We start from the raw sequence: 20,357 nt of genomic DNA on the forward strand, positions 1-20,357 counted from the left end.
ATTACATATCATAGTATCTCTTTATCATTCTATTTAGTAAATGATATTAATAAAAAATGTAATATCATAAGTCCAAATAACAAATAGCATCTTATACGGTAATATATTTTTATTGTCCAGGTTTTATATTGTTTTATAATTTTTAGACACTACTGCATTCTGGATATTCTGTAAATCTTACAAGTAATTTAAGGTACATAAAATATATTCATTTTTAATGAAAAGTAGAGTTTAATGATATACATTTTGATTTGTTAAGAAGACGCTAAATGCGACAATATCTGGTTTGCATGTTTCACGATTCTATGAAACAAAGGAAAATATCGACGAATTTATTACTTAGGATACTTCTAGTATTTTTTCTCTTAATGTATTTTTGCTTTAGACACTCAGCCTTTTATCACTGATACAGTTTTTAAACGGGCTGTTTTGAAGCTTTATTGGAAATTGCATTCAAATAAAAAACTAGTATTTCCATTTCAAAGTATTTCAATTAAAAAAACAAGTTTCTCCTAAAATTTAATAAGTTACCTTTACAGTAACAAAAAAGTGTAAGTTTAAATATTAAATAGAAGCAATTAGCGTAAATTCATGATATAAATTTAATGAAGTCGTTCATTCTTTGTTATAACAAATAGGATTATAGAAATATCTCTGCATTCATCAACTTGTATGCAACGAGTGGATAATACAGCAATTCCTTGAGTGAGTATTTAAAATTAGCTAAAGTCTTATTTGATCAAATTTGACTAAAGAAATAAAGATTATGGCAACGGGACTTGAAAAACTGCCACACGAATGATTAACATGATACTCTTATATACCTGCTAGCAAAACACTTTGTGAATTATTTACTTTCAGAGTAGAGGTAGTAATACTCTGGCTACCCTATGGCCAGCCTCTAGTAACAAGAATATTTTAGTTTTTACAAAATGATGGTTTGTAGAATTATACATGCGTGTTGTAATTTGTATGTTGTAGTTGCAACAAAGTATGAGTATATTATATATAAATAATGCAGCATCGTTTCCAAAACAAAAACACTTTCCTGCCCTTTTTTAGCCCTTATTTAGCACTTGAAGTTAGAAGTTCAGGAATAGCAGCTTCATCTACTTGCTCAGCTATTGTTGAGTGCTCTGAACAGGACGAGTATAACTGGAGTGGCTCAGAACCTGGTCACGTGCAAGGGAATTTTTTGTTTTTGTCTAATATTTAATATCTCATGCCAGATCTTACCAATTTTTTCAAGATTTATATATTTTTATACATTTCTCTATTTTTCTATACATTTTCCAAATACCTCTCTGTGTACAATAATCTTATGCAAGATTCTGCAACTATTTATGCACATTTTTGCATAATATCTTATCTTATATTTCTTAACAGAATTGGGTTATTAGTGGTGGGTTACTGCAATATTGCTGTGATAGAATACAGCATTGTGGCCAGTGTCTAATATTAATCATGATACATGATTAAATGCAACTGGGCATGTGCAAGACATGTGACAAAAACAGAAAATTCCCCGTCAAGTGACCAGGTTCTGAGCCACTCCAGTTATACTCGGCCCTCTGAACAGAGCCGTGTGATCGCATGACCCAATAGCCTCAATCTGATTGGCTGCTCGAGGACTTCAGTACTTTTAGTGCATCAGTATAGAAAATTTTTGTTTACTTTTGTAATTAATACAGGACTTAAATACTTTTTCATGCTTATTTTTGTGTTGTTTGATTTAGGTTTATTATGCTTTAACATTCTACAGTGAAAACGGCAGTTGGCCAAAATTGGACACTAGCACTACTTTTGGTACTAAGCTCTTCAATTAAAAATCTTTGGAGGCGCCGGGTATCGATCCCGGTACCTCTCGCATGCTAAGCGAGCGCTCTACCATTTGAGCTACGCCCCCATGTCCGCTTCCAAAAATTTTAGCGTACTATATATCTATCTATCAGTTATATTAGCAAATAATTTATGGTAACGAGCACGCAAATTTTGTTTACTACAATACATCCCACCATCGGAAATCTTTTTCGACGTCTGTGATTTTAAACATGTTGCACGCATTCCCTGACTATTCCTTATCAAATGTCGACGTATTTTTAAGCATTTTATTATAAAGCACTACAATTGATTAATAAGTTGGGACAATTGGCCAAAGCGAAAGGCAATTACTCCTTCAAAAGATGTATTATGGCGTGAACGGTCAGTCGCGATTCTTTATTTCAGTGTTAATAATTTATTGCAGTTTTAGCAGCAATAACATTTTCACTACCCAAGAGGTGGCAAAGAGTGTTCTACCTCATCTGAGGTGTTTTGTTTGTGACAGACCATAGCCTGCTAATATTTTAGCAGTATGATTAATAAGTCATTACAATGAAGTTACTTTTTGCTCTAATGTTTTGCTCTTTTGTTACGGTTATGTCACTCTTTGAAGTATATATAGGAAATACGTTTGTTGAGCAGTTAGATTTAAAGTTTTTAAAGAGAATAAAATTTTGTCTACATGCGTTAGACCTCTTTTACTATATATCCTTCCTACCAGACTCGTACTGGCATACTGAACCCATCTTTTAGAATAGATCAATACAAATACACATTTGATAATAGAATGGTACCAAACATTTCACGTCCAGAGATTGCTACTCATACCTGCCAACTCTCACGCATTGGGCGTGAGACTCACGCAATCACCCCAAAAAATGAAAATTCGTGAGATTTTTGCCCCAATTTCCACAATTTTATATATACTATCATTGATACATCAATTGCCCCAAAACCAAATTTCACGCATTGCCCCACTCTTGGGTTGGCAGGTCTGTTGCTACTACTTTTAACCTATAAGACAATATTAGTTACTCATTTTCAACGTTTTTAATTTTAGGTCTATGTAATCACTTTGGGCATATTGGAAAGATTTGAATACATATATAAAACAAAAAGTTGCACTTACTAGTGCGGCTTGAGCGACTACGTGATGGTGCTGCTCTTTATGACATCAAAAATTATATTCTAATAGTTGTTTTATCAATTTTGTTCAATTTATTTTATTAATGAGGGTGTTTAAATCAGTTTTTTCAAAAACGCAAAGATATAGTTTTTTTTCCGCGCTTTCAGCAAGCTTCAGACAACTTATGTAGCTCTGCAAAGTACGATCTCATTGCTGCCTTTCCATTATGACCCAATAAATTTTGTCAAAATTTTTTTATAGCAATGTGAAGTGTGAAAAATTCTCGCCTGTGATCTGAGCAGTGCGCAGAACAAAAGATGATGGGGAGGGAACTTCCATATATCCTAAACCTCGCTAATAGCATAATGGGTGTTAGCCTTTTAGCAATGCCCTTCTGCTTTATGCGGGTAAGAAGTACTTGCTTTGCATGCTCTGTCAAAATGAAATGTTTTTGGATGCTCCTTGGTTGTGTTTTAAAAGAACAATCAGCTTTGGTCGAACTCAACCTTTTTATTTTAGTGTGGGATTTTACTGGGCACAGTATTACTGCTGATAAGCACAATGTTAACTACCATTACTTGCGGTCTACTAGTCAAGGCTGGTATTATGTCCAAGCGGAGATCGTACGAGTTTTTGGGTGAGCAGTCACTACAAAGTTCTGACTTGATTTCTCCATACAAAACTGCTAAGTTATTAATTTTAGTTATCCTTGATTCATTTTCATTTGTTTCTTCATTGTAGCCTACGATTTATTTGGAGCTTCAGGTAAACTGGCAGTGGAGGTAGGGTGAGTAGAGTTTGGGCCCCACTTTCCTCAACTGTAATTATTATTGTTACATTTTAGCTAAATGACTATGTAACATTTCTGTGCTGCAAAATACTCAACACCACAGTATTAAAGCAATAAAATGTGGGAATCATTTATAAGTTCTGGCTAGATTATTGAATAAGGTATCACATTTTCTACAACGGTCTATTCGGTATGATGACAACATTTTCAATAAGGTTGAAACATTTTTAGAGAAAACGATTAATTGCAGACAATCAACATCTTTATTTTGACACCCAATTTTCCAAGTGATTGAATCGTATTTCAAACTGTTGGTAAATTTTATGGCGAAGAATTTATGGCCTCTATATTTTTTAGGATCGCTGGTGTGCAGTTAGGGATTTGCATAGCATTTCACGTGATTGTTGGAGACCTTGGGCCATCTTTATTCTCAAAATGGTCTGGCATGGAGGTTTGTTTAAAGATGTCAGTGTTAATACATCTCATTTGCTTTCTTTACATTCACCTATTTGTACCGCTTTAACATATTTTTTACTCTCATTGATCATTATGTGCTCCGTAAGTACGTCCCTTGATATTTTCAGAACACAGCAACGCTTCGAATGACTCTGATGGTTGTGTCAGCGCTGACTGTGTCGCTACCTTTGAGTCTGATGAGAAATATAGAGAGTATAACAAAGTTATCAGTGCTGTCTATATGTTTCTATTTTGTTGTGGTGCTAAGCGTAAGTACCAGGCATAATCAATATTCCTTGAAATCATTTCAGAATACAATATCACATGTTGGTTATTCTGGCCTTTGTTTTAGTCTGAAGACTTTCTATCTACTGATCTACCATTTATTATGTTTTATCTGTTATCCAAACCATGCTTTTATGTTTCATATCTGAATCATAACTATGTTTTACAAACTAAACCATTCTACGGTTTGTCGAGCTGAATGTGATTTTTACTTGTAGTTAGCACATTCCTGAATGAAACAGTAGTGTAGATGGTTATTATTACCAGTCTCAATTGATTTTTATTCTCTTGCAGATTTTCTGCACATCCTGGCACAATCTTAGGCGAGGTCGGTGGACGCAAGAAGTTGATTTCTGGAATACTAAAAATATATTTCAGTGTTTACCTATATTTGCAATGGCATTCGGCTGCCAAACGTATGTTATAGAATCATTTCTTACAGTCGCTATTCATAGTGGGCGACTCACTGAACTATAACCTATTTGGTAACTGATGAATAGTTAAAAATCTTAAGCCTTAGCTCTCTCGCTGCCTTTTTTATCAGCCATCAGTTTAAGGAAGCAGTCGTCCAACTGCTGTCTTTACACATATTCTGATTAGTCTAACAACAATGGAGTTAGAGTGACTCGCTCTCATTCGTTTTATGACCGGTTGTCACCAATCGGTATCCTAGCATCTCACCTTAATCTCAACAAAAAACTGTGAAGACCGGATCATAGGGATGTCATGATAGCTAGTGATGTTGTTATCTTGTATCAAATGATTTTTTTCATCAGCAATGTCACATTGTGTGTACAAAATATGTGGCAAAGCATCTCATTAGTATTGTATAGTATTTTTTTAATCGCCGGAAGGTCATTATCTTCTCTTTAAGTATCATGTCCTGTGAGGATGTAGGCGATCATGGTTCTCCCCACTTCTTATAACCATAACTTTTGGTAGGTTTCAACTGTTAAAACAATCTCCTCTGCCATATCTATCAGCTGTCAGTAGATTTAAAACTATTAAGATCATGTACTGTTTTGCCGGTTGTGAGAGGTTCATTCCCATGTCATAATCATGATGAATTGTTCTGTGATGGTCTTTAGGTCTGCTGGGATGCTATTTTCTGTTTCAGTCAGATGTTCATACTGTACGACGCACTTCCGGAACCATCCCAATCAGCTCTTAATTATATAACTAGAAATGGCGTGAACCTTTGCATGATTGTATATCTAGTGGTAAGTTTGTCATGAGTGTCTATCTCGTGGTAAGTTTGTCATACTGCCATGTTTCAGCTATTATACATTTCTGATGAACTCTAGCTCTTGATAAAACAAATTTTAAAATAAAATGAAAGTTTCTTCTTTATTGTTTTTTTTGTTTAGCGCTATGTTACTACTTGATGTGTTTTTAAAAAAAAAAAAATATTTATACGAACTCCTGTTAATAAGGAATATTTATGCCAGATCGGCAGATTGTAATTATAATGCTAGCAACTGTGATGTACAAGAAACCTTTCTCTGAGGTCATAATTAAAGTCATATGCAAAAGTATGGAGTCGCCTACAATAATCCAGTATTTCTGAAATATAACCAGTTGTAATTTGTCTTAAAAAAGACAAAAATACAGAAATTGGTAAGTAAAAATATTTTTTTATTATATGCCAGTTTGAGACAGGAGTGCTTAAAATGTCCAAAATGACTGAATCGACACTGATGGGAAAGAAAAAATATTAACCATTTGAGAAAACTTGACACGATAGCTTGAAAGAAAGAATGACCACCTATTAACTTTTGCTTATGTTTCATTAATACAGAGCACATCTTATCATGTAAAAGTATTATGTAATTAAGACGAATAAATTTTGACTCGCAAACAATAAAAATAACTTTACAAAAAAGTGCAAATTTTCAAGATTAAAATATTATAGAACTCTGTTTTAGCTTACTACTACGTAGGTGAATGCCCGATTTTGCATGAATAATAAAAAGGTTTTTGCGCAGAAAATGTATTTTTAATCAACATATACAACATTTACCATTTTAACTTTTTAATGATCGTGTTTTGTTTATTTTTGTATACTGTGTTTATTCATACTAACAGCGTGTTTATTTCTGAGTAATTCATACTGTTTCAGCTGCAGTTCCTACTACACATCTATACTGATTTCGATAGTTTTGTTGGTCATGTGAGTTTAAGCATTGTTCTTCACCTATGGGCACTAGTTTTTTTTTTCTGGTATGGCTTCACGTCTAACACTAGCTGAAATGTTGGTTGTGAAGCCATGAAAGATTGTCATGTGTAATAAGCATGTGCCTAATTTATTCCATAGTTGGACAGCGTAGAGTATTGTATAAATGCCTGTCTGTAGAACTAAAGGTTGGAAGTTCAAATTTAGCGCGCGGCGGATTTTTCATTTCAAAAATTTTGTTTCTGTAACTGGACACGCGGACAGACAAACAGACAGACAAACATTGAGTTTTGTATTTTTAGTTTACTATATTGTGTTTACAGTAACTGATCCCTATAGTTCAACTGCATGAAAATTATTAGCTGGTCTTATGCTTTTGTACATGACTGTATAACTGAATGCTCAGTAATTCGTTTTGAAGTCGTGTTGAAGGCTGAGTGAAATGCTTTATTTGCTAAAAACAGGCACTCTGTGGTTTTGTGTGAATATGCTCTTTTGTTGTAGACTGGGTTCTTTGGCTACATCGCATTCTATGATAAAGAGATTGGAGGGGACATCCTATTAAGCTTTCCGCCATCATTTGGAGCAGACCTTCTTAAGTTTGGTTTTGTCATCTCTGTCGCTTTTAGTTTTCCTCTTATGGTCTTCCCATGTCGACAGAGCTTGAATACACTCCTCTTTTCTACGGTAGGTTTCCTCTCTTACTATCAGCTGTGAGCGAGATAGAAATTTTATGTCTGACAGATTTATGACTATAGTTCGATAAATGCCTCATTATTACCACTTAAATGTTAAATTTAAATGATAATAATTTAAATTTGTTAATCATTTAAACATTAAATTTAAATGATAATAATTTAAATTTGTTAACCATTTAAACATTAAATTTAAATGATAATAAAATCATTTAAATTTAATGTTAAAGTTGAATGATTTCTAAATTACTATTTAAAGAATTTACTATTGTAAAGAATGATAGCCGAAGCATGTATGAGTACTGACTAGGTATGCTGCTCTGTATTAGTTTATTTGGGACCGTCATTATGTATTTCTTTATTATTAAACAGTAATTCCTCTTTTTTCATGCCTAATCGAATCTGGCAACACTTAATTGAATCTGGCAGCACTTAATCGGATCCGGCAGCCTCGCAAAAAGTGAAAATACATGAAATAGAAACTGATGAACTTCTAACTAAATGTTATCAATTTCCTATCAATCCAAATCATATTTCTCTTTTTCGTTGGTTCATTAGACGATTTGAGAGTCGAGGGTGTTTAAGAGGCATGATGAAGGATGTCTCAAGGAATTTTACAAAACTGGGGACCACGACGAGTGTTATAACGATAACGCTAGGAGAGGAATCTCACTGGGTCGGAGTATGCGAGAGAGAGAGGGTCGGAGTATGCGAGAGAGAGAGGGTCGGAGTATGCGAGAGAGAGAGGGTCGGAGTATGCGAGAGAGAGAGGGTCGGAGTATGCGAGAGAGAGAGGGTCGGAGTATGCGAGAGAGAGAGGGTCGGAGTATGCGAGAGAGAGAGGGTCGGAGTATGCGAGAGAGAGAGGGTCGGAGTATGCGAGAGAGAGAGGGTCGGAGTATGCGAGAGAGAGAGGGTCGGAGTATGCGAGAGAGAGAGGGTCGGAGTATGCGAGAGAGAGATTTATATATTTGATGTAGTTTGGTTTTTTATTTTCATTACTTTTCTCAATTTGGGAATTTTTTACCCCCGGAATACTGAAGTCACAAAAGGTAAACCATGAAGCAGCGAAGAATTATTGTATCTACCATAACCATACTCTTGTAGAGCTCATTGTCAATATCATAGCATGGCTTAAGCAGTGTTACAGTAGATGGGATACCTACTAATATATATATAACCTGTCTAATGTATGAATTGCTGTACTACATCAGTAACTAATGTTATCCCGTTGTATCTGTCAGTTCACACCAGAAACTGATAACTTGATTCCATTAAACCGATATCAGCGTTCTCCGACAAGCTCAAAGGTACTCCAGCTTTCACCATTGCTCTCCTAACCGCTCAGGCTTTGGCTCGATTTAATTTTTCTCTAGTCAAAAATAAATGTAGTTAAGCAAGCCAGTTAACCTTCGGTTAACCTTCAGTGCGTCTTTTTCTAATTTGATCTACGCGCCTATAGCTTGCAGCACCGAGTGATGAGCTAATCCGTATATTAGAGCTATATACTAACATCTTTTGAAAACTTGTTATTTCGCTTAGTTGAAATAATGCTAAGTTGTTACGCTCACATGAATTTTGTAGCACGACTTGACTTGTCAGTGAACTGTCGACTGCTGAGAGTCGCATTAGTATCGAAAAACTTCGATACCATCTAGTCATTGATTGACCCTTTTTCAACCTTGAAGAAGTGTACCCATGTGTTCATATTTTTCTCGTTGCAGTTTAGATAGTAGGGTGGTCAGCAGGCTCTAGCTCAACTAGTCAGTTTACATGCATTCTAAGTACATGCTTTTGTTAACTTTTGTATTTCCTTCTGTGTGTCATCTTCTTATTTTCTATTGTTCTGGTGCAACTCTGCGGAGCTCATTGCATGTAGAATTCTTCGTACTCTGAACTCTTGCATCTTGTTTAAACAACCAACTATGCTGGTTTGAAGAGCATTTCATGGGGCTTAAAGAAACCTGTCTCACATTAAGTGTGTCATAATGCAGTGTTATTGCTGGGGTTGTCTATCTGGAAATTTGGGGCATTCACCACCATTTACCACTTTCAGGAACACGTCAGCTCATCGGTAAGCATTTATGGATAGTTAATGAGTTAAACAGATGTTTACTTGCAGAATGAGTCATTGCAGAGGCATGCTGGGTTCACTGGTCAGGCTCCCATGTCTTCAAACAAGTTCAATAGTCTCACAGCTCTGATTATATTGGGTACTCTCTGCATTGGCATTAATTTCCCTAATGGTGAGTCTGTGTTGGTAATCCATTAACCTCTTCTCCATGATGGAAGCTTTTGATCAATCTTTCTGCAAGGAAATATATGCTGAAAGCAGGTACCTGATCCTTTTGGCCTACAGGAACTGATAACAGTGGGAGGGAACTCATGAATACTTTCGTTTTAATTAATATCTTGTCTACTCTGATGACAAGTTTGATTAAATTTGTTAATTTTTCTCTTATTAAATTTATATATTATATATAATATTGGTTTATATATTTTTTATATATTTTGTATATTATAAAATATGTAATATATTGTCTAACATGTAAAATAGGTATATTATACATGTATATATGATATATATATAATATATTTTACATATTATATATAATATGGTAATTAATATATCATATAAAAATATATAATATATTTTATATATTATATATTAAGTATATATAAAATATATTAGATGTATTGTATTTAAAATACATGTATAATATGAATATTATATATAATATATAGGTATAATAAGAGAAAAATGCTCTATATATTATGTATATTATATATATCTAGGTATAATATATTATATCTCTTACATATTTAAAAACTATTTCCAACTACTATCTCAACCGTCTGTTACAGTTGAGTTCGTTATCGGCCTGAATGGATCTACTGTCGGCTGTCTCATCAGTTTCATATTTCCAGCTGTCATGTTTCTTAAAATTGTCGATTTTAAAGGAGAAGGAGCATTTAAAGCAAAGGTGAGCCTCGCTTAGTAGATATAGTAGATATAGTAGATATCATGTACCAATTACTTTTCATACTATCATATGTAGATGTCATAAAATGCTAGAGAGCTTGGCTTCCAATTAACCTAGCGATGTTAAAGTCACAAAGGGGTAGGGGTGTTGAGGAAGGGCAGCTGACCTTAAATACCTGCATTTCTCCCCATTACTGAGAGGAAGGATCCTTTTTTCCTTTTGAGATTATTGTGAGCTGGAAACGATGAGTTGTACAGTTCTGTTACATTGCTATTAACCCAAACCATGAACTATGATGGAGGGGAAGGGGTGGCATGGGAAAAGGTGGCATGGAAAGAGGTGGCATGGGAAGTGGTGGCATGGGAAGGGATTGCATGGGAAGAGGTGGCATTGGAAGGGGTGGCATGGGAAGGGGTGGCATGGGAAGGGGTGGCATGGGAAGGGGTGGCATGGGAAGGGGTGGCATGGGAAGAGGTGGCATGGGAAGGGGTGGCATGGGAAGGGATGGCATGGGAAGGGGTGGCATGGGAAGGGGTGGCATGGGAAGGAGTGGCATGGGAAGGAGTGGCATGGGAAGGAGTGGCATGGGAAGGAGTGGCATGGGAAGGAGTGGCATGGGAAGGAGTGGCATGGGAAGGAGTGGCATGGGAGGGAGATAAAGCTACTTGGTTAAGCAGATTGGCTGCTCATGTTTGTTTTTTTTGCCTATTGCATGTTTGCATCAGTATCCAACATATATCGCTTGCAAACTAGTTGAAGTACGTGGACCTGTATCGATACATATTAGTACATGTCACTGCATGTCATTACATATCAGTTGGTATTAATTAGTGTATGTCAGTGTTCATCAGTACATATCAGTGTCTATCGGTGTATGGCAGTGCATGGCAAATTTTCCATCAGTGTATGGCAATGTACACCAGTATTTGTTAGTGTCTATCATTACAGATCAGTGCATATCTGTACATATCAGTATATGGCAGTACGTATCTGTAGATATCAGTATGTATCACTGCTGTGTACCGTGCGCATCACTGCCTAGCAGTGTGTATCAGTCTGTAAAGTGCACATCATTACATCTAGGTTGCATCATCATATCTCAATTTCCTTGGTTTGTGTAGGTAGTAGCGGTGCCAAGATATACACTAAACAGTTTATAGTCAAGACAAATTAACTTAAATTCTACCAAAAAGAACTGAACATGCTAAGGTTTATCACTGCCAATCATAATAGTCGTTACAGATGTGTAAACCTACCTCTACTTTGGTGTCACTAATGCTGCAGCGACTTGTTATTTCCTTTACACTACAAATATTTCTGTGAGTTGTCTTCTCCCAGTCTCTAATAATAAGATACTGTTAGAAAAATAAGAAGGCACTCCATCTAAATTGTATGTATTATTGACAGGTGGTCTTGTTGGTGGGGATATTAACCCTGTGTCTCAGTACCTACTCTACTATACAAAATGCAGAGAGAGCAACAGAATTCCATCCCGCTCAGCCTGATCACACTGTTGGTCTGGCTACACTAATTCCAATCCGAGAACTTGGTGAGTTCACAACAGCAATTAGCAGCGGTTCCAATCACCTGGCTGCTTTCTTTATAATTTGTATTTAAAAACTTGCATTCAACCTCCACGATTAGGATATTAAAGGCTGTGTGTCTTCTTCTACAGCTTTTGAGATTTGCCCACATTAGCAACTTATGAATCAAAGAAAGTATCGCCTGTCCATTCTACATTTTTTAATTCCCAAGAAGTATATGTGCGGAAGATCATGAATCTGAATTCAAAATATTTGGTGTGCTTTTAGTTTTCAACATTATTGCATTAGCTAAAAACCCAGCTATTGAATGTTGGAGGCTGTCTTTGTTTGAAGCGCCAACTACTACATCAAATCTAGATGTATCTCCTATGGCCAACCGGAATTGGAAGTTGTTAGTTGTATAGAAATACTATAACGTTGCATCTATTGCTGCACCTAAAACAAATTTTATTTACCCACTTGGATGGAAACCAAGTTGAAAAGAGAGCTGTCGTCGCTAGAGGGTTTGTAGCTCTGGAATAGCATATATAATAATTACCTAACTTTTATTTTACTCAGAAAGTTTTCTAGGTGGCTCGGTCATATGGTCATGGCTTTCTGTCCTGTTCATCAAAATATGGTTTTTAATCATGGTATGCAGGCTCCACATTGTTGAGTGTGAACATATCAGCACAGTCGAATATCCTTTGCTAGGGATTCTGCTTGTTTTACCCTCATGATTATTTAACAAAATAAAGTTAATTTTAAAACCAATAAACAGTTTTGTAATTGGCAGAACAAAACCAAATTAATTCGTAGCATACTTAATCATTGTGTACGATGATTGGTTGGTGTGAGCTATGAGTAAGTTGAATTTTACATAGTTTTATGCACCTCATGGTCAGACAATTCTATAGTTACACGCTAGTAAAGTGTTTGGCTATTGTAGTTTCATCTTATATTCGCTGTGTATACTAGTATATATAAAGCTATGCGGATATACTAGTTAGTTGGGCTACCTACCAGTGCTTAGATCGCTATTGCAGAGGTCGAACCAAAGAAGCCTGAGGAAAAGCATCTCGCTAATGATCTACAACCCGAACAGCAGGAAGCTCCCGGTATGTAGCTGTAATGTATATACCTCTACATGCTAAGTTAGTCCATTCTGAACGTTCCTTTGTATGTTAAGCTGTCTTTAAGCAGGATTATTCCTATAAGAATACACTGTAATCGTAGTAACTCATGGTGTATGGCCCGGAAACCAATGATGACGTTTTAATAAATACTTTAAGTAGTTGCACCTAGATTTAAAACAAAAACAATACATGAAACTATGTAAAAACTTGATTTAAGTGATATTCGGTGAGATGAGTTTGTCTTGCTACTTTTACTTTAGGACACGCGAGCAGAAGTTTAGGTTTGGCAACATGTAGGTTCGGAAATAGCTTGGTATAACTGTATATAACTGTATATAACTGTATATGTATATAACTGTTCATGTATATAACTGTATGTGTATATAACTGTATAGTTTAGTCTTGCTTAGACCAGGTAAAGTATAAATTCTATTAGCTTATATTGGTTCCTTTATATTTCACTTTTTGGTTTTATTTGTAGTGTTCACCGGTCTCTTAATTTTTATATGAAACTCATGTTGTGGAAAACTTTGGAAACCGTCTATCTATTAAGTATAGTGTCAGATTTTTTATTAAATTTTACATCGTATGTTGAAGTGATCCTAAGGAGTGGTTTGACTGTACCCATGTCTTGTTTGGTGGTTGACTGTACTCATGTCTTGTTTGGTGGTTTACTGTACTCATGTCTTGTTTGGTGGTTTACTGTACTCATGTCTTGTTTGGTGGTTTATTGTACTCATGTCTCGTTTGGTGGTTTACTGTACTAACTTAAAAACTTTTCTTGATCAAAGCTATTAGCTGGTCAATCTTACATGTGATTCATAGCAACCATGTGAAAAGAAACACAAGAGGAAATTTTAGAAAAGGTGACCACAACACTTTAGTTGTTTTCTGTTTAGTCATACTTAATGACCCATGAGCTCATCCTACGTACTGTTCGGATACTGCGATAGATATTATTCATCTATGCTGCAAACATTGCTATTTCAAGTTCATGTTCTTGAGACCGGAACTGTCAGCTCTCAATAAGTTTTATTGGACCACATCTTAATTTTCATCTTGTTTTACTTTAAACTTATTTGTCACGCTGCCATGTAAGATCTAGTAAAGTTGCGCTAAATTACAGACACTTTGTGCAACAAAATAGTTGTTGAAGCTATAGTTATAGCTATTCAGAGCTGATATTGAAAAGCATTGAGTTGTTGCGCATATTATTACAATATGGATATGAAATTACTACACATCAAACTAGTCTAAAACCTTCAGAACCCTCATTGGGATTTAGCTTCTCTTTGCTGCTTACTCTGCTCTCAACAGAAAAACTCAAGAAAATTTATCCACTAGTCATTGTCATTCATAACTTGCCTAGTTACATTAAGGATTCTGTGTGCAGAGGCTAATCAAAGACCGGTATATTTGGTGAAAAGACAGCGAGTGAAAAGCAAGTGTTATTGCAAAACCTATCCAAGGATTTTCACTATGTTGTAGAGGCGGCTATCAATAATATCACGTCAACATTGTATTATGAGTATTTGTCTGCTCTTGCCAACATGTAAGCCATTGTCCTCCGGCTCTCATTTGTTGACAAACCTTTTAACACTGAAAGATTACATAATTACTGCTCTTACATGAAGGTTTTGTTCAAATATTCAGATACAAGAAGGTAGGTTTATCGCAATGCTTTTAAAAATACAATTGATTATTTCTAGTATTTTTCATTGATATAAGTATGTCACTATGAACTGTGGTTTACAAGGCCACATGTTTATCAATACCTTGTTCATTTGTGTTCATCTTAATTTTCAGTTTGTTATGTACTGCTGTTGCAGAAGAAGCTGCAGAAGCAAAGGAGGCAGCGAAAGAGGCAGCAAAAGAAGAAGGAATGACACGCAAGGAACCACCGAACCCGCAACCTCCTAATAGTGATGACGATGAACAAGAAGAGGAGAGTAAAAAGGAGCCTCCAAACCGAGATGATAAGGTATTGTTGCAGAACACCATTTCTCAATGGATATTACATTTCTTAATCGAGCTCAGCTGGTAATCTTTGCTGTAAACTTCTTGTACGCTTGTCCAGGTTTGCTTTTTAAAATGTTGAAACTTTATTTGTGATGAAAATGAATGTTTTACATTTGAACTTATGATGTCTCAGGGTTTTGTGGTAGCAACTTAGCCTCTGAGATGTGCTAATTTGTGTAGGAGGGTATGATTCCTCATTTGAATCATCTCTCATGGTTGACCATTATAGTGATATGCTAATTGTGAGCAAGTAGTTAGCCAGGTCACCTCGTCTCCATACTCTTACTATCGTTCATCATATTTCATTGTAACAAGTGTATTAGAGATTTATAACCAATTCATTTCAACTTCAATGTATTGCGTGATAAGCAATGCTGGACCAGGAAATATTAATGCCCTGTTGCCATGGTGATGATGGTAGCCATCAATGAGTCTACTACTTTGTGTCATTTCTTTTAAGTAGTTATATTTGCACTGAAGATGTAATTGAATATTGTTATATTTAGTGAGTTATACAAGAAAGCGTCGAAGGAAATGTTTTTGTACCAGATACTGTTATCGAGAGCATTAGATGTTGTAAGTCATCGCCCTTTGTCCTTAGCCGGAAAACTTTGTCCATAAACTGTCAAGGGTCTATGAAACTAATTGTGATATATTGTGCAGCGGCTATAAGAATAAATGAGATAAATATATCTATAATAGCAGTATCTATCTCTCATTACTTGCCACTTTTATATGTCTTCTCATCTTCCTTCTCCTCTCCGCTCTTCTGTTTGATCTTTTCATCTAGCAAAAATGTTTCGTCAGTCAATCTTACTGCAGACCATACTGCATTGTTACTTTTCTATTGGATGTCTGCACTGAAACTTGAAAAGTTATTGTTTTAGGCTGCATTTTATTAGCTGAAATTCCATAGTTAAAGCGTCAGTCGGTTGATCTTGGAACTATCGTAATGCACTTAGCAAGCGGAATCAGCAATTTCAAACAGGATTCGTCTTTAAATTTGTCTTTTTATAACAAAAGTTTTTTGTACTACATTTATTTCCTGTTCCATCACAATTGTCTCCGTATTAACATATAACCGGGAGATGTTCCTTTTGTTTTGTTTACATCCTATAGCTTGTTCAGGATCAGCCTACTCACATATTCTGGGTTTGTTTGAATGATGTTTATTGTCAGATAACACGCAAGTTGGCCTGTTGATTCTATTGCCAGAATGATAGTGCAGAGAAAATGGTTGTTGAAAAAAGCAAACATTCGAAGAAAGGAGAAGGACACCATAAAAAGACTCACAAAGGTGATGTTGATCACACTGCGCAACCAAAGGATGGTGTTGTTAAGATCGAAGACGAACCATTGAATAATGCTGATAACAAAACAGATGAGAAATCCAAGAGAGATGCAGACAATGAGGTAAACATCTGCTATTTATTCTTTAGCATAGGATAAATTGACCGTATGAATATTCCAATATATCTTCATGCCTGTGACATGTATTCTGGCTTCAACCAAATTGATTGGATTGTTTTAGGAGACAAATAAATCTATAAAAAAGCTAATCAAAAGATTGGATACGCAAGCAGAAATGAATAAAGATCTCCTGCAACAAAACCAAGCACTCCTTGAAGGCTTCAAGGAAATTAAGAAGGAGAAAGTATGCATGCCTCTATTTTCATATCTTGTTTATCTCTGGTTGCAAGAGTGCTTTTATATATATAATTATATTATTTATGTTTTGTTATTTCATCTACCAGGCAACGGGGAAAACAAGCATAAGATTATCAGTGTGCTAATGTTTTGATGATATTACAGTCAGTGCCTTCACATAGCATTTATTGGTTCAGAGTTTTTAGATGTTGTCTGCAGTTGTGTTGACAGATAAAGCGAATAGACATAGAAATACTTTTTGCCGTGAAGTGTCAAGAGTATTCTGAGTCTAACTTTTTCTGTTTGTACATCAGATCATAACATCTAATATGCAGGCTTAATTGGGGAGCTATTAGTTAAGGAATTGCCCATCAACGATAAACTGGTGAAAAACAGAGGGACTAAGCATAATGTGATCTAATTTGGGATAAATAACGAATTGTCAGGATGCTGTTCAGAATTTGTGCTAGTTTAAGATGGCTGTTTTTTTTTTGTAACACATGTGTTGACAAGCAATGATGTTCATCCCATAAATAGGTTTGAAAAAATATTGTGCAAGGTTAGTTTGCCTGAAAAAGCTAGTACAAACTAGTTTCCATTCGTTAAAATATTGATTTTGAAGAATTGTCCGCTCATGTTTTTGACAAAATTTTGTAAATCGTTCTATTTTGTTGCCATCTCACAACTTTAAAAGGATCAATGTTAGTAGCAGAATTGCAATGAGCCTAGCTTACCTGACAAACATTCTGGAATGATAAATATCGTTTTGCAATGGTTCACAATGGTGTACCATTCTGCTGTTTCGGGGAGGGCAGCGCCTACCGAATGGTTATCTTCTTTGATTCATTTACTTAACACATAATGGTTTGCTATGCTGAAGGATAATGTGATAAGGAAAATGGTGTTTACAAACTTTTTAATTGAACCCATCAAAGTTAACTACAACAAAATGACTAGAGTTCACTACAATCAAAACAAATGAAAGTGAAACTACCTAAGTAAAACACACTGCCCAAAGATGTTACAAGTTTTTATGTTTGAGAGCAGCTCCATCAAGTTGGATTTTACTGATTATCATTGACCAACTTTTGAACTGTTTTTTAAATTTGTAAGGAGTTATCACTTTAGTCAACCTCACTGAGACAAATCCATTCCATTGACCAAACTTACAAGATATTGCTTCAGGCCGATACAAGGAGCCCCCCATAATGCATACATTAAACTAGTAATGACCATATTTTGTTTTTTAATTATTGTACAGGAATCTTTGGAGGGAGAAGTTGGCATCAATAAAGTGCAGATACCAGTATTACCTGGTGGCCAAGCACCATTAGTGGCACAGCAAGGACAACAACCAGCACAGGCACCAGTTCATTTACCTGTGCAACAGCAAACACAATTACCAGTACAGCAACAAGCTCAGCTACCAGCACAACAACAAGCTCAGTTACCTGTACAACAACAAGGACAGTTACCAGCACAACAACAAGCCCAGTTACCGGCACAACAACAAGTGCAGTTACCAGCACAACAACAAGTGCAGTTACCAGCACAACAACAAGCGCAGTTACCAATACAACAACAAGCGCAGTTACCAGTACAACAACAAGGACAATTACCAGCACAACAACAAGCCCAGTTACCGGCACAACAACAAGCTCAGTTACCAGCACAACAACAAGTGCAGTTACCAGCTCAACAGCAAGCGCAGTTACCAGCACAACAACAAGCGCAGTTACCGGTACAACAACAAGCGCAGTTACCAGTACAACAACAAGCGCAGTTACCAGTACAGCAACAAGGACAGTTACCGGTACAACAACAAGCGCAGTTACCGGTACAACAACAAGCGCAGTTACCAGTACAACAACAAGGACAGTTACCAGCACAACAACAAGCCCAGTTACCGGCACAACAACAAGCTCAGTTACCAGCACAACAACAAGGGCAGTTACCAGCTCAACAGCAAGCGCAGTTACTAGCACAACAACAAGCGCAGTTACCGGTACAACAACAAGCGCAGTTACCAGTACAACAACAAGCGCAGTTACCAGTACAACAACAAGGACAGTTACCGGTACAACAAAAAGCGCAGTTACCGGTACAACAACAAGCGCAGTTACCAGTACAACAACAAGCGCAGTTACCAGTACAACAACAAGGACAGTTACCGGTACAACAACAAGCGCAGTTACCGGCACAACAACAAGCGCAGTTACCAGTACAACAACAAGGACAGCTACCAGTACAACAACAAGCACAGTTACCGGCACAACAACAAGCACAGTTACCAGTGCAACAAGTACAGTTACCAGTACAACAACAAGCACAGTTAGCAGTACAACAACAAGCGCAGCAGCCTGTTCAAACACAGCACAAGCATCAAACTTTGCCCGAACCGCACGATAAAAGAAAGCAAAAGATGGAGGAAAAGGTGGTAAATTATGACCAGTTCATTGAAAATTATGAAGTCAAACTTGCTGAGACTGAAGACAAACAACGAGAAGTTGTTGAAGGTGCCTTTATAATTACTGTTTCATGCATTTATTCTCTTGGTTGGGTACATGAAATGAGCTGCACGTAATGGAAATCTTGTTGGAAGAATGCAGATATTCTTTGCTATTTGCTTACTCGTTTACTTTGATGGTTTTAACTGAAAGATTTTTTATCATGGCTGAACCCAAAATAAGCTAGTTTTTCTTTTAGGTAACCAGGAAATAAAAAAGTCTTTGAAGGAAATAATTGAAAAAGGAGAAAGTGAAAACAATAAAAAAAAGAGAGACATTCCTGATGATATCGCCAATGCTGACAACGCTGACAAGGTTGATGGTCATGTAATTGAATCGGATACTCCGAAGAAATCGGATGAAAAAACGCTAGTTGAGAAAAATAATATAGCACAGCACCAGAAGGACAGCATTTTAGACAAGGATTTACCTCAGACTACTAAAAAAACTGTTTCTGGCAACGCCAAAGAGGAGGTTTAATGTGTACAGCATGTAACAGTATTCTTTTAATAAATAACGTTCTGTTACCTTATCACTGGCCTTGTTTAATACAAGTTTTAATGATCACATTTAGACTTGGTGCCACTAGTTTCACCGAGGGCAGAATTTCAATCTCTACTGTTTGCCATTGGTGCTTTTTGTGCGAACAGGCGAGCTTTTTCAGTCCTTTAAAAATCTGTGAATGAAAATGACTAGATTATTCTATTTCTACTGATTTCTACACTTGTGAATTTCATCCCATTTTTGACAACAGAGTTTAACTCTGTTGGCTATTCGTTGGTCTTGTTTAACAAAGCCTGAAATGTATGTAATTTTCATATATTGTAAAATTATTATTTACTCATGAAAAAGCAAGTTTTTTAAAAGAATACAAATTTGCTTGCGCACAAGTTTGGCTTTTGGCCTGCTTGTAACAAAGTATTTTTATAACTATTTAATTTGAGCAGAGCTACTGACAAGTGCTCTATCACTTATTAATAGATTATGTAATGCGGGTATAGACAGATATATCATGCGCTATCATTTTGTTTTTACAGACCTGTGGATTTTACATTGATAAGCTTACCATGACTATGCTATCCTAACATCTTTGATTCTGGTTTATCAATGTCTGATGACATATCAGGGAGAGAACACCTGGAGATACTTGACTTTGTAAATAATCAATAACTTATTACCAATGATTATGTAACCA

General features: G+C 36.0%; 1 protein-coding gene and 1 non-coding gene across 4 annotated transcripts; one reads left to right on the plus strand and one right to left on the minus strand.

The window, feature by feature from the left end:
• Positions 1–1,833: 1,833 nt before the first annotated feature.
• Positions 1,834–1,906, minus strand: Trnaa-agc (transfer RNA alanine (anticodon AGC)). Its single transcript has one exon. It is a non-coding gene; the product is annotated as a tRNA-Ala (tRNA).
• A 167-nt stretch (positions 1,907–2,073) lies between these two features.
• Positions 2,074–20,083, plus strand: LOC137393075 (putative sodium-coupled neutral amino acid transporter 10). Of its 3 annotated transcripts, XM_068079474.1 has the most exons (19): positions 2,074–2,202; positions 3,209–3,354; positions 3,467–3,584; positions 3,689–3,734; positions 4,095–4,188; positions 4,322–4,462; positions 4,773–4,894; positions 5,596–5,698; positions 7,156–7,338; positions 8,591–8,656; positions 9,469–9,592; positions 10,212–10,330; positions 11,738–11,879; positions 12,900–12,971; positions 14,819–14,970; positions 16,224–16,421; positions 16,540–16,662; positions 17,917–19,171; positions 19,362–20,083. In XM_068079474.1, exons 2-19 carry the CDS (start codon positions 3,265–3,267, stop codon positions 19,640–19,642), a joined length of 3,429 nt encoding a protein of 1,142 aa, XP_067935575.1. In that variant the 5' UTR covers positions 2,074–2,202; positions 3,209–3,264; the 3' UTR covers positions 19,643–20,083. The 3 variants fall into 3 exon arrangements, with proteins under 3 accessions (XP_067935575.1, XP_067935576.1, XP_067935577.1); XM_068079475.1 differs by lacking the exon at positions 8,591–8,656; XM_068079476.1 differs by lacking the exon at positions 3,209–3,354 and having other exon boundaries at positions 2,077–2,202.
• The last annotated feature ends 274 nt before the right edge of the window (positions 20,084–20,357 follow it).

The sequence above is a fragment of the Watersipora subatra genome, chromosome 4 (assembly GCF_963576615.1).
Source record: "Watersipora subatra chromosome 4, tzWatSuba1.1, whole genome shotgun sequence".
Classification (NCBI taxonomy): domain Eukaryota; kingdom Metazoa; phylum Bryozoa; class Gymnolaemata; order Cheilostomatida; family Watersiporidae; genus Watersipora; species Watersipora subatra.

Excerpts from the sequence above, each read along its gene's own strand:
- LOC137393075 (XM_068079474.1), top strand. The coding sequence starts at position 3,265 with ATGATGGGGAGGGAACTTCCATATATCCTAAACCTCGCTAATAGCATA. Across the intron at positions 9,593-10,211 it reads TGGCATTAATTTCCCTAATG|TTGAGTTCGTTATCGGCCTG; the intron begins GTGAGTCTGTGT and ends CGTCTGTTACAG. Across the intron at positions 11,880-12,899 it reads AATTCCAATCCGAGAACTTG|AGGTCGAACCAAAGAAGCCT; the intron begins GTGAGTTCACAA and ends TCGCTATTGCAG.